Here is a 15,184-nt window from a genome sequence, read left to right as displayed (position 1 = left end):
TGATACGAAACTTACTTAGACGTTACGTTCAGCTTGTTAGATTAAAAACCACATATGGTCACCTGTATGTTGGTATGGTTCCGCACGATCTCAAGCGGGGGATGAACATGGTTATATGTCAGTAACGCGAGAACTTCTCAGGGTTAGGAGAAGGTGCAAATAAAATAATTTCCATTATACATGGAGTAAAACGTCACTTTGTTAACGCGAAATTTGACTAAGGTAGTTATCTTATGGCACTACATTACTACGCATTTATGGCTGACAGGGCGTGTAAAGCTTAGGGCATCATTTATGGCTTTATACACAGGTGGTCAACGCTGTGTTTAGGAAATCTGTAATAACTTAACCAAACATACACTAACTATAAATATAATATGTACGAGCGTCCACTGTATGTAGTCACAAGGGAACAAAAGTCTTAAGGGAAAAGATTGATTATTAGTTAGCAGTGGGTTCAAGACCCTATGTATTCAAATAGGTTATGCCACGCTAATTGTCGAAATACACACTCTAGTGTATCATATATTACCTATTTAGGATGTTGCCTACAAGGCTATTGACTATTTAGGATGAGGATTATTGTGAGCGTCCTGGAATTCTCGCATAGACTACCAAGAAATAAGGACCTAATATTTAAAGTAGGGTGTGTCAGAATGAGCTTTTCACTCTGCAGCGCAGTGTGCGCTGAAATGAAACTTCCTGACAGATTAAAACTGTGTGCCGGGCCGAGACTCGAATTCGGGACCTCTGCCTTTCTCGGACCAACTGAGCTACCCAAGCTCGCCTCACGCACCCTCTTCACAGCTACACTTCTGCCAGTACCTCGTCTCCTACCTTCCAAACTTTACAGAAGCTCTACTGCGCAGGAGAGCACTTGTCCGCGAAATCAAAGGTACCGAGTTCGAGTCTCGGTCCGGCACACAGTTTTAATCTGCCAGGAAGTTTCATAGGTTGTGTCAGAACGTACAACGCAACTGCCAACACACTTATGTACTATTGACCGATAAAGGTCAAGCTAATAATATGAACATAAGCTGTATTCGTCCCTATTGAACGGGAACATAAATTACGGATATGGTCTAATAGCGAGCAAAGTGTAAATGTCTCACGTATGTTAATAGCATAAATCAGAACCTAGTATTTAAAGTAGGGTGTGACTGGGCCTACAACGCCCCCATCATCACGCTTACGTGCTGTTGACCGACATAGGTCAAGCATTTACAGAATATTGTCTGCAAACTAACCTTTGATAGGAATAATATCTCAAAGGTTACACTGTATACAGCGTGACTAAGCGGACAACGCTATAGTTCTCATAAAAAAGATTCTTTAGAGCAACAAGGTCAAAGTTACCTGCCTAGGGAAGAATACTTTAAACTGTATTCCATAAACATTAAAGTTAGCTTAAATTGTTGTCAAGATCTCATGAAATAGGATCGGCCAGCTTGAATTAAAGGCGGGCATAAGTTTTAATGTCTATAGGTAGAAAGAAAAGGCAATGTGTGCCAGCACCGTTGGTATGCTTGTCTACCATATTGTCAGTTATGTTGGAACGAGAACTATATACACCGTATGGAATATTAATTAAACCATAGTACTGAACGTCACTAAATGTCGCGGTGAATTTCTAAGTCTTAAGCGTCGAAGTATCAGGAATGGACATGCAGTGACGAGGCACGAAAGTTAGTGTGATACTTTAGCTACGTGCCTTTCTTAACTGTTACACGTAAACTAATCATTCACTGAATGGTATAACTATGACCATCTGTATGGCAAAAGTCATCTATATCCAAGTTGCATATAGTGATTTGGAAACTTAACTTGTACGTAACAGGACTAAGTATGACAGTACACTACTGGCCATTAAAATTGCTACACCAAGAAGAAATGCAGTTGATAAACGGGTATTCATTAGACAAATATATTATACTAGAACTGACATGTCATTACATTTTCACGCAATTTGGGTGCATAGATCCAGAGAAATCAGTACCCAGAACAACCACCTCTGGCCGTAATAACGGCCTTGATACGCCTAGGCATTGAGCCAAGCAGAGATTGGATGCCGTGCACAGGTACAGCTGCCCATTCAGCTTCAACACGATACCACAGTTCATCAAGAGTACTGACTGGCGTATTGGGACGAGCCAGTTGCACGGCGACCATTGACCAGATGTTTTCAATTAGTGAGAGATCTGGAGAATGTGATGGCCAGGGCAGCAGTCGAACATTTTCTGTATCCAGAAAGGCCCGTACAGGACCTGCCACATGCGGTCGTGCATTATTCTGCTGAAATGTAGGGTCTCGCGGGGATCGAATGAAGGGTAGAGCCACGGGTCGTAACACATCTGAAATGTAACGTCCACTGTTCAAAGTGCCGTCAATGTGCACGAGAGGTGACCGAGACGTGTAACCAGTGGCACCCCATACCATCACGCTGGGTGATACGCCAGTAAGGCGATGACGAATACACGCTTCCAATGTGCGTTCACCGCGATGTCGCCAAACACGGGTGCGACCATCATGATGTTGCAAACAGAACCTGGATTCATCCGAAAAAATGACGTTTTGTCATTCGTGCACCCAGGTTCGTCGTTGAGTACACCATCGCAGGCGCTCCTGCCTGTGATGCTGCGTCAAGAGTAACCGCAGCCATGGTCTCCGAGCTGATAGTCCATGCTGCTTCAAACGCCGTCGAACTGTTCGTGCAGATAGGTGTTGTCTTGCAATCGTCCCCGTATGTTGACTCAAGCATTGAGACGTGACTGCACGATCCGTTACAGCCATGCGGATAAGATGCCTGTCATCTCGACTGTTAGTGATACTAGGCAGTTGGGATCCACCACGGCGTTCCGTATTAGCGTCCTGAACCCACAGATTCCATTTTCTGTTAACAGCCATTAGATCTCGACCAACGCGAGCAGCAATGTCGCGATATAATAAGCCGCAATCGCGATAGGCTACAATCCGACCTTCATCAAAGTCGGTAACGTGATGGTACACCTTTCTCCTCCTTACACGAGGCATCACAACAACGTTTCACCAGGCAACGCCGATCAACTGCTGTTTGTGTATGAGAAATCGGTTGGAAACTTTCCTCATGTCAGCACGTTGTAGGTGTCGCCACCGGCGCCAACCTTGTGTGAATGCTCTGTAAAGCTAATCATTTGCATATCACGGTATCTTATTCCTGTCGGTTAAATTTCGAGTCTGTAACACGTCATCTTCGTGGTGTAGCAATTTTAATGTCCAGTAGTGTAGCATCACAAGCTAGTATATTATGTGTAGGACTATGAGGTCAAAGTTATGGTACCAAAAGGTCTTTAACAAAATCAAAGTAATAGCTTGTACATACTGGGCAAATAAGAGTGCATTCATAGGATGTAAGTACGCGGTGACCAAAAGAGAATAAGGTGGTCGATGTTAACATAAAGTGAATTACGTTGGACGAAACAATGGTTGGAAACCATCGAAAAGGTGTTATGCATCCTACCCATCACATTCCACAACCTCTGTCTAACACGCACTCTCACACATTTCGAAAACGTCTTGGGCTCAATGAAGAGATGTAGACTGATTATTTTCAGCCTTCCAAACCGCACTTCGTACCATATGGTCACACGCGAAAGGCTGGACAAAGTCGATTGATGTGTGGTGAGTGTCACAGTCATTTGCTGTCAGACTGTGAATGTTTTATCTTGTTTGATAACGATATAAGCAAGCAAAGCCTAGTCTGAGTACTTCAAAACTGGACGGTGATTAAAGTAGTGTGAATCAGTGCTATACGAGAAAGTACTCACTGAACTCTCGACAGTAGGCGCTATGTACCCAGTCTGCACCGTAGCCCTGGATGTTGGTGGTGTAGATCTCACTGCAGACACAGTCGAGCACCGTAGTGCCGTTCGCCGCCAGCAAAACCAGCAACGGAGCAGCTACCCCCACTGGATACATTGTCAGTTGTTGTTGAGACCGAGAGGGAATCACACGCAGTGAGCATCGCAGGCACCGCGGGCCCACTATAAGGATTCTCGTAGCGGAAGTCTTTCCACAGGATGGGAAAACCACAGGAAGAACGACGACCAGAAGTGAAGGTTTAGTTTCCGACATAAGAACTGCGAGGCTTGACCTTCTTTAACACTGATTCCCCAACTGAGAGAGGTTGTAGGTAACTCCGCTCATTGTAACAGTAAATTTGTTCATCCCTGTGATTGACTCTATACCTGTTAACTTATACAGGGAGACAATATTATTGAAATACGCGCAATAAAATCGTCATTACGGTTTGTGTTAGGATGTTCAAACTGCTGGCCACGGGGCACTCTGGGAAATAGTATGCGCTGGCATAGTTTGGTTTAGCGACGAAGCCCACCTTCATTTGGAGGGTTCGTCAACAAGCAAAATTGGCGCATTTGGGGGATTGAAAATCCGCATTTCGCGACCGAGAAGTCTCTTCACCCTCAACGGGTGACTGCCTGGTGTGCAATATCCAATCACGGAATAATCGGTGCGATATTTACCTAGATGACACGGTAACTACCGAACGGTACATGAAGGTTGTGGAAAATGGTTTCATCCCCATTTTCCAAAGTCATCCTGATTTTGACAATATGTGCTTCATGAAAGGCGGAACTCGACCGCCATAGAAGCAGGAGAGTGTTTGATGCCCTGTAGGAGCAGTTTGAGGACCGCATTCCTGTTCTGGGGCACCCAGAGGCCACTATCATGGGTCTCGATTGGCCGCCATATCTGGATCTGAAGACATGCGACTAATCTTTGTGAGGCTATATTAAAGACAATGTGTACAGCAATAACCCCAAAACCAATGCTGAGCTGAAAACAGGCATTCAGGAGGTCATCGAAAGCGTCGATGTTCCGACACTTCACCGGCTAGTGTAGAATTTCGCTATTCGTCTGCGTCACATAATCGCCAGGGATGGCACGCATATCGAACATGTCACAACCTACATCCGAAAAGGGGTAGTGACGTTTACCCTGTTACCCCTTCACGCTGAAACGGCTGCAAGTGTATAGATAAAATTTGCAATGAGGGTTGCTTGTACCTTGAATTAAAACAGGCTATCTTACATATTTCTAAAAACCAAAGGGTTTCGGGTGCGGGAGAAAAGAAGTGTACCTCATGAAGCGGAAGTAGCCATACTTCATTCATCCAGCATCTGTGAATGAGAGCACTAGTGACTTTTTGCAGACTTTAGACGTGATTTCAAGCCTTTACGAAACTTTTCCTCGCTGACATCCCCCATAAAAAGATGAAAGATGTTCGTCGCTTACTTAATTTTCGTTGTTCATTCAGGAAAACTGACGCCTAAACCATAACACTTTATTTTATTACTTCTTCACTACTATCTGTGTTCGCGGCACATTTTGAATGCAATATTCACATATATCACAATTTTTTTTTTTTTTTTTTGTAATCAGTCTTCTCACTGATTTGATGCGACCCAACACGAACTCCTCTCCCGTGCCAACCTCTTCATCTCACAAGGTGAGTCCACGACGTTTGGAACGCGGATTTACTTCAAACTTCTCACACTCGTAGCACTCCATTAGGACAACAAAATGTGTAAGCGGTAGCGCGTAACTCAAGCGTTATTGAGAAAATCGCAAGATAATTTCGATCGTCATGTATATACCTGTTTGTGGCCTTTTTACCATGAAGTGGCGGCAACCGAGTGGGTAGCGTTCAAGCCCCGTAATCACTGGATCGCTGGATCGAGTCCCGTTCGTCACTCTTTTTATTTCTAACACAATTTTCTTTACTAGTTACAATTGATATAATGGGAAAAATACGTGTAATCGGATGAACTTTTATTAAATTTACAATGTTATTTGGCAGTCTACAAATGTTTATTATCGCAAGTAATATAATATTCATAACTATCGACTAGTAAACGACCAACGCATAAAGTGATACTGAAAATGTCTGCTTGTCCGTGATTTGAGCAATCACTTATACCTGGAAGGAGCCCGAAACTACTTGTTACCTCCAAGATTTGATCAGCACAGTCGGCTTTCGAAAGATGTTCAATTAATCGTCGCTTTCGACATTACGAGTACAATGGCAGAATGGTATTTTTCGTAAAAACATGGAAAAAATAAAGTTAAACGGCACCAGCTGCATTGAATAAATTCTGTTTCCGCATACGCAAGGTCTTTTGAGATTTTACGTGGAAAAACAAACCTTGTTAAAATTTTCAAAAACCTCTCTTTCAGCCAAGAATTGGGAAGAAAACCATGCATGACGCAGCATTTCCTCAGATATCGGCGCTGATAATTTATCATGCAGTATCGAGTGTATTTTAATAGCGTCTTCAAGAGGCAATTTTCGATTAAATACGAACAGTTTTGAAGACACGGACAAGCACACATTTTCAGTATCACTTTATGCGTTTGGTCGATTACTAGTCGATAGTTACGGATATTATATTATTTGTGATAATAAAAATTTGTATACTGCCAAATAACATTGTAAATTTAATATAAGTTCATCCGATTACATGTATTTTTCCCATTATATCAATTGTAACTAGTAAAGAAAATTGTGTTAGAAATAAAAAGAGTGACGAACGGGACTCGATCCAGCGATCCAGTGATTACGGGGCTTGAACGCTACCCACTCGGCTGCCGCCGCTTCATGGTGAAAACGGCCACACACAGGTATGTACTTGACGACCGAAATTATCTTGCGATTTTCCCAGTAACGCTTGAGAAGTACGCGCTACTGGTTACACATTTTGTTGTCCTAATGTAGCACTCCGAGTGTGCGAAGTTTGAAGTAAATCCGCGTTCCAAACGTCGTGGCCTGCCCTTGTCACAGCTGCACTTGGAACCTACGACCGCAATTATTTTCAGGATTTACTCTAATCTCTGTCTACAGTTTTTGTCCTCTACAGCTCCCTCTACTACAGTGGAAGTCATTCCTGATGTCTTGACAGATGTCCTATTGTCCTGTCCCTTCTCCTTGTCAGTGTTTCCATAAATTCCTTCTTGTCAGTGTTTCCATAAATTCCTTTCCCATTTTGCGCAGAACCTCCTCATTCCTTACGTTATCAGTCCACCTAATTTTCAACATTCGTCTGCAGCACCACATCTCAAATGCTTCGAATCTCTTCTGTTCCGGTTTTCCCACAGTCCATGTTTCACTACTGCACAACGCTGTGCTCCAAACGCACAGTCTCAGAAATTTCTTTCTCAAATTAAGGCCTATGTTTGATACTAGTGAACTTCTTTTGGCCAGGAATGCCCTATTTGTCAGAGCTAGTCTGCTTTCGATGTTCTTGCTCCGTCCGTCATTGGTTATTTTGCTGACTAGCTAGCGTAATTCCTTAACTCCATCTACTTCGTGGCCATCAATCCTGATGTCATGTATCCCACTTTTCTCATTTCTGCCACTTCTGCTTCGATTTACTCTCAATCCATATTCTGCACTCATTAGACTGTTCATTCCATTCAGCAGATCCTGTAGTTCTTCTTCAGTTTCACTCGGGTACCAACGTCGTCAGCGAGTCGTGTCGTTGGTATCCTTTAAATTTGAATTTTTGTTTCACTCCTGAACCTTTCTTTTATTTCCATCATTGCTTCCTCGATGTAGAGATTGAAGAGCAGGGGGGAAAGACTACGTCCCTGCCTTACAGCCTTCTTAATCCGATCACTTCATCCTTGGTTGTCCACTGTTATTAGTCCCTCTTGGCTCTTGTACAAGTTGTGTATTACCCGTCTCTCCCATTAGCTTACCCCTATTTTTCCCAGCATTTCGAACACCTTGCACCATTTTACACAGTCGAAAGTTTTTTCCACGTCTACATATCCTATAAACGTGTCTTGATTTTTCTTTAGTCTTGCTACCACTGTCAACCGCAACGTCGGAATTGCCTCTCAGGTGTCTTTATGTTTCCTAAAGCCAAACTGATCGTCATGCAACACATCCTCAATTTTCTTTCCCTATCTTCTGTATATTATTATCATCAGCAGCTTGGACGCACGAGCTGTTAAGCTGATTGTACGATAATGTTCGCACTTGTGCGGTCTTGCAGTCTTCGGAATTGTGTGGATGATATTTTTCCGAAAGTCAGATGGTATGTCGCAGACTCATACATTCTACACACCAATTTGAATACTCGTTTTGTTGACACTTTCCCCAATGATTTTAGAAATTCTAATGGAATGTTATCGATAGCTCCTGCCTTATTTGATCTTAACGAGTTCCAAAGCTGTTTCAAAACCTGATTCTTGTACTGGATCTCCTATCTGTTATAAGTCGGCTCCTGTTTCTTCTTTTATCACATCAGACAAATCTTCCCCCTCATGGAGGCCTTCAATGTGCTCTTTCTATCCATCCGCTCACTCCTCTGCATTTAACAGTCGAATTCTCGTTGCACTATCTTACCACTCTTGCTTTTACTTTCACCTAAGGTAATTTGACTTTTCTATGCGCTGAGTCAGTCCTTCCGACAGTCATTTCTTTTTCAATTTCCTCACATTTTTCATTCAGCCATTTCCTCTCAGCTTCCCTGTACATACTATGAATTTCATTCTTCAGCGACTTGTATTTCTGTATTCCTGAATTTCCCTGAATGTTTTTGTACTTCTTTCTTTCATCCATCAACTGAAGTATTTCTTCTGTTAGCCTTGGTTTCTTCACAGTTACCTTTTTTCTATCTATGTTTTTCTTTCCAACTTCCGTGATTGCCCTTTTTAGAGACGTCCATCCGACTTCGATTGTACTGTTTCTATAGCATTACCTTAGCGAACTTCAAGCATATCTTGTCATTCCTTAGTACTTCCGTATCCCACTTCTTTGCGTATTGATTCTTCCTGTCTAATGTCTTAAATTTCAGTCTACTCTTCATCACTAGTATACTGTGATCTGAGTCTATACCTGCTCCTGGGTACGCCTTACAATCCAGCATCTGTTGTTGGAATCTCTGTCTGACCATGATGTAATGTAACTGAAATCTTCCCGAATCGCCCGGCCTTTTTCAAGCACAGCTCCTCTCCTTGTGATTCTTGAACAGAGTACTCGCTATAACTAGCTGAAATTTATTCCAAAACACAGTCAGTCTTTCTCCTCTCTCATTCCTTGTCCCAAGCCCATATTTTCCTATAACCCTTTCGTCTACTCCTTCCCCTACAACTGCATCACAGTCTCCCATGACTATTAGATTTTACCTTCCTTTACGTACTATGTTACCCTTTCAATATCCTCATATACTTTCTCTATATCTTCGTCTTCATCGTCGGCATGTATCCCTGAACTATAGTTGTCGGTGTTGGTTTACTGTCGATTCGGATAAGAATATCCCTATCACTGAACTGTTCACCGTAACACTTTCTGCCCTACCATCCTATTCATAAAGACTCCTACTCCCGTTATAGCATTTTCTGCTGCTGTTGATGTTATCCTATACTCATCAGACCAGAAATCCTTGTCTACTTTCCACTTTACTTTACTGATCCCTACTATATCTAGACTGAAACTTTGCGTTTCCCTTTTCAGATTTTCTGTCTTCCCTGCCACGTTCAAGCTTCATCAGTAAGAGACTTTTTCTACATCTACTTCTACATGGTTACTCTGCAATTCACACTTAAGTGCCTGTCAGAGGGTTGATCGAACCATTTTCATACTACTTCTCTATCATTCCACTCTCGAATGGCGCATGGGAAAAAGGAAAACCTAAATCTTTCCATTCGAGCTCTGATTTCTCTTATTTTATTATGATGATCATTTCTCCCTACGTAGGTGGGTGTCAACAAAATATTTTTGCATTCAGAAGAGAAACTTGGTGATTGAAATTTCGTAAATAGATCACGCCGCAAATAAGACCGCCTTTGTTTCAGTGAATACCACCCCAGCTCGCGTATCATATCAGTGACACTCTCACCCGTATTGCTCGATAACACGAAACGAGCTACCATTCTTTGCACACAACTGTTCAGGCACGTACTTACATCCACCTACTTCGTCTTCAATGGCCAATGCTATGAGCAAACTGACGGTGTGTCTATGAGGAGCCCTCCCTAACCAGTGGTAGCCAACTTATTTATGGAGAGTTTCGAAGAGGAGGCAGTTCATGTGGACTAACGGAAACCCGTGTGTTTTTACCGATATTTGGACGACACGTTTGTCATCTGGCCCCACGGACCTGATCATCTACTGACGTTTTTAGGGCATCTAAATTCCGTCCACGACAACATACGGTTCACCATGGAGATTGAGAAGCAAGGGAAATTGCCCTTTCTTGATGTACTTGGAGATCAAATGGCACTCAGAGTCATAGCGTGTACCGTAAGCCTACACATACGGACCTATATCTACACGTCTCGAGTTACCACCATCCTGCACAACTCAACGGGATGCTAAACAAACTGGTTCATAGGGCATACTCGATATCGGACGAACAAAGTCTGCACAAAGACCTCAAACACCTAGAAAATGAGTTTCACAAGCGCGGATACAGCGAACGACAGATTCAGACAGCCCTCAGACGACGGAAACACTGCAGAAACCCCAGATGAAGAACAGTCTAAAGATGAGGAAACAAGCCTTGCCTTTCTAACGTATGCAGGCAATGCGACATCAAAAATTGGGAGACTGCTAAAACAACACAAAGCTGACACGGTCTTCCGACCCCCATCTGAGATATGGGCCGTACTGGGGACAGTGAAAGACGGATTTGGCCTCAAGAAAGCGGGCGTATACATGGTGAAAAGTATTTAAACCGACAAACTCTGGGAGGTTGTAGGGGACATCAAAACTATTTTTCTCTAATGTCATTTTTTCCTATGAGGATTATTTAAACCGATGGAGGTCGTATTACGCTGTTCAGTTGTTAGAGGCCGTATTACGATCTTCAGTCGTTATAGGGGTATTACGCTCTTCAGTTGTAAGCAACTGCTGTCCACCAATGTCGTAGTGCATTGTCTCTGTTTTCTAATGCAGCGATACTCCTGGAGTGAGTACATTGATATTGTTGGTGAGTACTACGTAGCGCACCACAAGGGACGAGCTGCACAGCGGGTTTATCAACAACAATATCCTAATCGCCGTATCCCGCATCATACGACTTTTGCTGCTGTATACCAACGTCTGCGTGAGATCGGGTCATTTAGCAGGTTACCTGGACAGGGACGCCGTCGCACGGTAAGAACGCTGCAATTTGAGGAAGCTGTCTTGCAGCGTGTGGAGCGGGATCCTTCAATCAGCACTCGTGTAATTGCACTTAACATGGGGACGAATAAGACTAATCTAAGAACAGTCCTTCGAGAGGAATTGCTACGTCCATTTCACTTGCAGCGTGTCCACAACCTGGAACCAGTTGATTATCCACCCAGAGCACAGTTTTTGCAGTGGTACCTGGAACAGTGTGAAATGCGTCCTACATTTCCATCCTCTGTGTTGTTTACCGATGAAGCAACGTTCGAGCGTGATGGAGTCTTCAACATGCGCAGTTCGCGTGTTTGGAGTGAGGATAACGCACATGCCACAGTTACTAGCGCTCATCAAGTGCGCTTCTTCGTTAATGTGTGGGTCGGTGTTGTTGGGGACTGTTTAATTGAGCCATATCTGCAACCTAGGCCATTAAATGGCAGGCACTATTACAGTTTTCTCGCCAGAGCATTGCCAGAATTGCTGGAAGACGTCCCGCTCCCTACAAGACAAAGCATGTGGTTCCAACATGACGGGGCGCCGGCACATTACAGTCGTCGTGTGCGTCGATTCCTGGACCGACGGTTCCCAGAAACGTGGATTGGCAGAGGTGGGCCTGTACCACGGCATACTCGATCTCCATATACGTCCCCTCTGGACTTTTTGTGTGGGGAGAGATGCACAACCTTGTTTACACAACTCCTGTTGCATCAGAAGAGGATCTGGTTGCCCGGATAGTAGCAGGAGTAGGAACAATTCAAGATACTCCTGGGTTTTTTGCTTGTGTCAGACAGAACACGATCAGACGGTGTAACCACTGTTTACGTGTCAATGGAGGAATTTTTGAAAATCTACTGTAATTGAAATTGGGTCGTGTTCATGTGTTGTCTCTCATAAAACAATGGAAAAGTGCTTGTTGGTTTAATTAATTTGCCGCCAGAGAAATCTTCCTCTATCGGTTTAAATACTCCTCATAGGAAAACATAACAGCAGTGAAAAATATTTGTTTTGCTGTCCCTTACATCCTCCCAGAGTTTGTCGGTTTAAATACTTTTCACCCTGTATAGTATTCCATGTGATTGTGGCAAATCCTACATCGGTCAAACAATCCGAACAGTCGAAGACCGCTGCAAAGAACACCAACGCCACTCGCGCCTAGGCCAGCCCACCAGATCGGCACTGGCAGAACACTGTTCGGAAACTGGACACAAAGCGAAATACGAAGAGACCAAGATTCTTGCCCCTACCAGTTTCTACTGGGACAGCATCTTCAAGGAGGCCATTGAAATTCGCGTAACGGACAATCTCATAAACCGAGACACAGGTTTTCAACTGAGCGAGGCAGGGCAACCATTACTTAACTCCATGAAGCAGTCGCACCAAAAGCGGACACAAGACCCTTCTACGACGGCAGCAGAGGACACTCCACGGGATTTACTGATGGACATAAATAACACTGACAATGTGCAGACAGACCCAAAAAAAAAAAAAAAAAATTAGGCTACCAGACGGTAGAATACAACAGTAAAGAATTAGAAATCAACAGAATACAAATATGAAATAGGAATAGCATATCAGAATAGTATATAAGAAATTCACCCAATGTTGGAAATAAAGAGAGTCCAAACAGAATCAAATAAGACTGGAATGAAAGATGCAAAAAAAAAAAAATAAAAAGTAAAATTCTCCCAGCACGGGGACAACCGGACGTGCTCGATATTGCTCTTCTGAAGGGCATCGAGTGCGACTGCTGAGACGCGTAACGTCATCTCCTCCGACCACGTACCGGTCATTTTTGGCCTCGACGTGGCCGGAGCTTCTCTTCCAGACAGCCGTCCGAGCTATCGCAGGCTCGACGCAGAGCGCTTTCAAACGAAAGCCCTCGAACTGCTCGAGGACGCGCCAAACTCCGCCGTGGTAGGGGCAGACGTCGCCCTAGCGTTCTTCACCCGAAGAACACTCCGAGCAGCGGAGGAAGCCACGCCGAGACGTCGCCAAGGAGCACGGGACTTCCCGCGACAGCTACCGCGCCCCATCCTGGAAGCGATCACCTAGAAGAACCGACTGTTTCGTGAATGGCAGCTCACTCGCCAACCAGACACGAAGCGCCGCTTAAACCGCATGAGACGGGAAATTAAGGCAGCAGTCGAGCATCACCGGAACCAGGAATGGGAAGACCTTGTGTCTACCCTCAATCCTGAGGATGGCAGTGGCTGGAGGGTGGTAAAGTCCTTCCTACGCCGGCGACAGCGAATAACGCCTTTACAGGTCGGGAGCGACTTCGCCAGCGACCCCGACGCGAAAGCCAGCGTCCTGGCTGACGCATTTTCAGCAAACTTCACACCGGTGGCCGACGTCATCGACGACGACCACATACGGCGGGTCCACGAGCAACTACCAACCTTCTGCGCCGCAAGGGAGGAAGGCGACGTTATCGAGCCGATAACGGAGGAGGAAGTCGCTGTGCAGCTTCGCTCGCTGAACCCCAAGAACGCTGGAGGCAGCGATGGCGTCACAAACAAACAAAAACCAAAGTCTTCGAGAGGCTGTACGCGAGAAGACTGATGCGACACGTCACCCAGGAGGGCATCATGCCGGACGAGCAGTTCGAGTTCCGAGAAGAACATGCCACTTCCCACCAGCTCTTGCGGGTGGTAGAACCGGCGATGAGGGCATTGGAAACAAGGGAATTCTTTGGGGGAGTGTTCCTCGATGTCTCCCGAGCGTTTGATTCGGTGTAGCACGACGGTATCGAGTTCAAACTTTTTGAACAAGGGATACCGGCGTCCCACATGACGCTGCTGCAGTCGCACCTGTCTGAACGAACCTTTCACGTGAGGCCTGACGACGGTTCGTCCACAGACCGGCAGATACGTGCAGGGGTGCCGCAGGGGTCGGTTCTCGGGCCCTCGCTGCACTTCCTGTACACTGCCGACGCGCAGAAAGTGGCAGGAGTTGAACTGGCGCTGTACGCCGATGATACAGCCCTGTTCACTCGCAGCATGAACGCCCAAGTGCTGAGAAACCGCCTCCAACGCGGATGCGACGTCTTGGGCTCATGGTCAACAAAGTGGCGGCTGAAATTCAACGCCTCGACGAGCCAGGCAGTCGTCTTCACCTGAAGACTTCTGCCGCCAGGGCTTACGCCAGTCGAAATCCTGGGAGAACCTATCCCATGGAGTGGGACGGCGAAATACCTAGGGCTTACCCTAGACTGCAGGCTCACCTGGAAGCATCATATCCGTGATGTGAAAGGGAGAGCAACAGGACGCCTTCGCCCCCTGTATCCGCTGCTAAACCCGCAGTTGTCATTGCCACCGCAACAAGGCATCACGCTTTACCTAACATTGGTTCGCCCACTGTTACAGTATGCGGCCGTGGTCTGGGGGAAACCCGCAGATGCTCACATTGTGACTCTGCAGCGGATACAGAACCGCGCCCTGAAGACTGCTACGCATCTTCCGAGGCGCTTCTCGACGCGCCGACTCCACGGGGACACTGGGATCCTGCCTCTCGCCGTCGCCAGGAAGTTCTACGAGAAGACGGGACGCTCCCGCAACCGGCTCATCCGTCGACTGGCCAACCACGCGTTGGCCTGACCTGCTGAGGGATTAAGTTTTACTAATCCCTCAACAGAATGTTTTCTCTTTTCAGGTTACACCAGACAGGACCAATCAACAAGAGTGGTAATATATCTTTCTCTCTCTTACAGGAACCGCAGTAATGACAAATTTGTTGTCTAAACTGCACCACCACGAGCCAAGGACAGGTTCGTCATTCCAGCGTCAGCGTCAGACTCCGCTGACGACACGAAGCGCGTTTTCTTGTTGCCGCGGGCCGCGCCGCCGGCCGTTTCGAGCGCTTCGGCTGCCGCAGAGTTAGTCTCTGCCCCTCCCCCCCCCCCCCCCTCCAATAATAGGGAAAAAGTAGGCCAGGACCTGGAAGCAGGCCGCGGAACCACATAAAGGTTTTCCGACGCCCCGTCCAGAATTCCGCGTCTACCTTCGTTCTCCTAGG

At 45.5% G+C, this 15,184-nt stretch overlaps 1 protein-coding gene across 1 annotated transcript in view; it reads right to left on the bottom strand.

The window, feature by feature from the left end:
• The window catches only part of LOC124550994, an 87,185-nt gene extending 83,214 nt beyond the window's left edge, over window positions 1-3,971 (bottom strand). Inside the window, exon 1 of the mRNA XM_047125826.1 lies at window positions 3,804-3,971. Within this exon, the coding sequence (XP_046981782.1) occupies window positions 3,804-3,954 (151 nt within the window). The 5' untranslated portion in view covers window positions 3,955-3,971. The remainder of the gene's footprint in view (window positions 1-3,803) is intronic.
• Between the last annotated feature and the right edge of the window lie 11,213 nt (window positions 3,972-15,184).

Source organism: Schistocerca americana, chromosome 9, assembly GCF_021461395.2.
Source record: "Schistocerca americana isolate TAMUIC-IGC-003095 chromosome 9, iqSchAmer2.1, whole genome shotgun sequence".
NCBI lineage: Eukaryota > Metazoa > Arthropoda > Insecta > Orthoptera > Acrididae > Schistocerca > Schistocerca americana.
The sequence above is the reverse complement of the archived record's forward strand: the minus strand, read 5'-3'. Positions and strand labels throughout refer to the sequence as shown.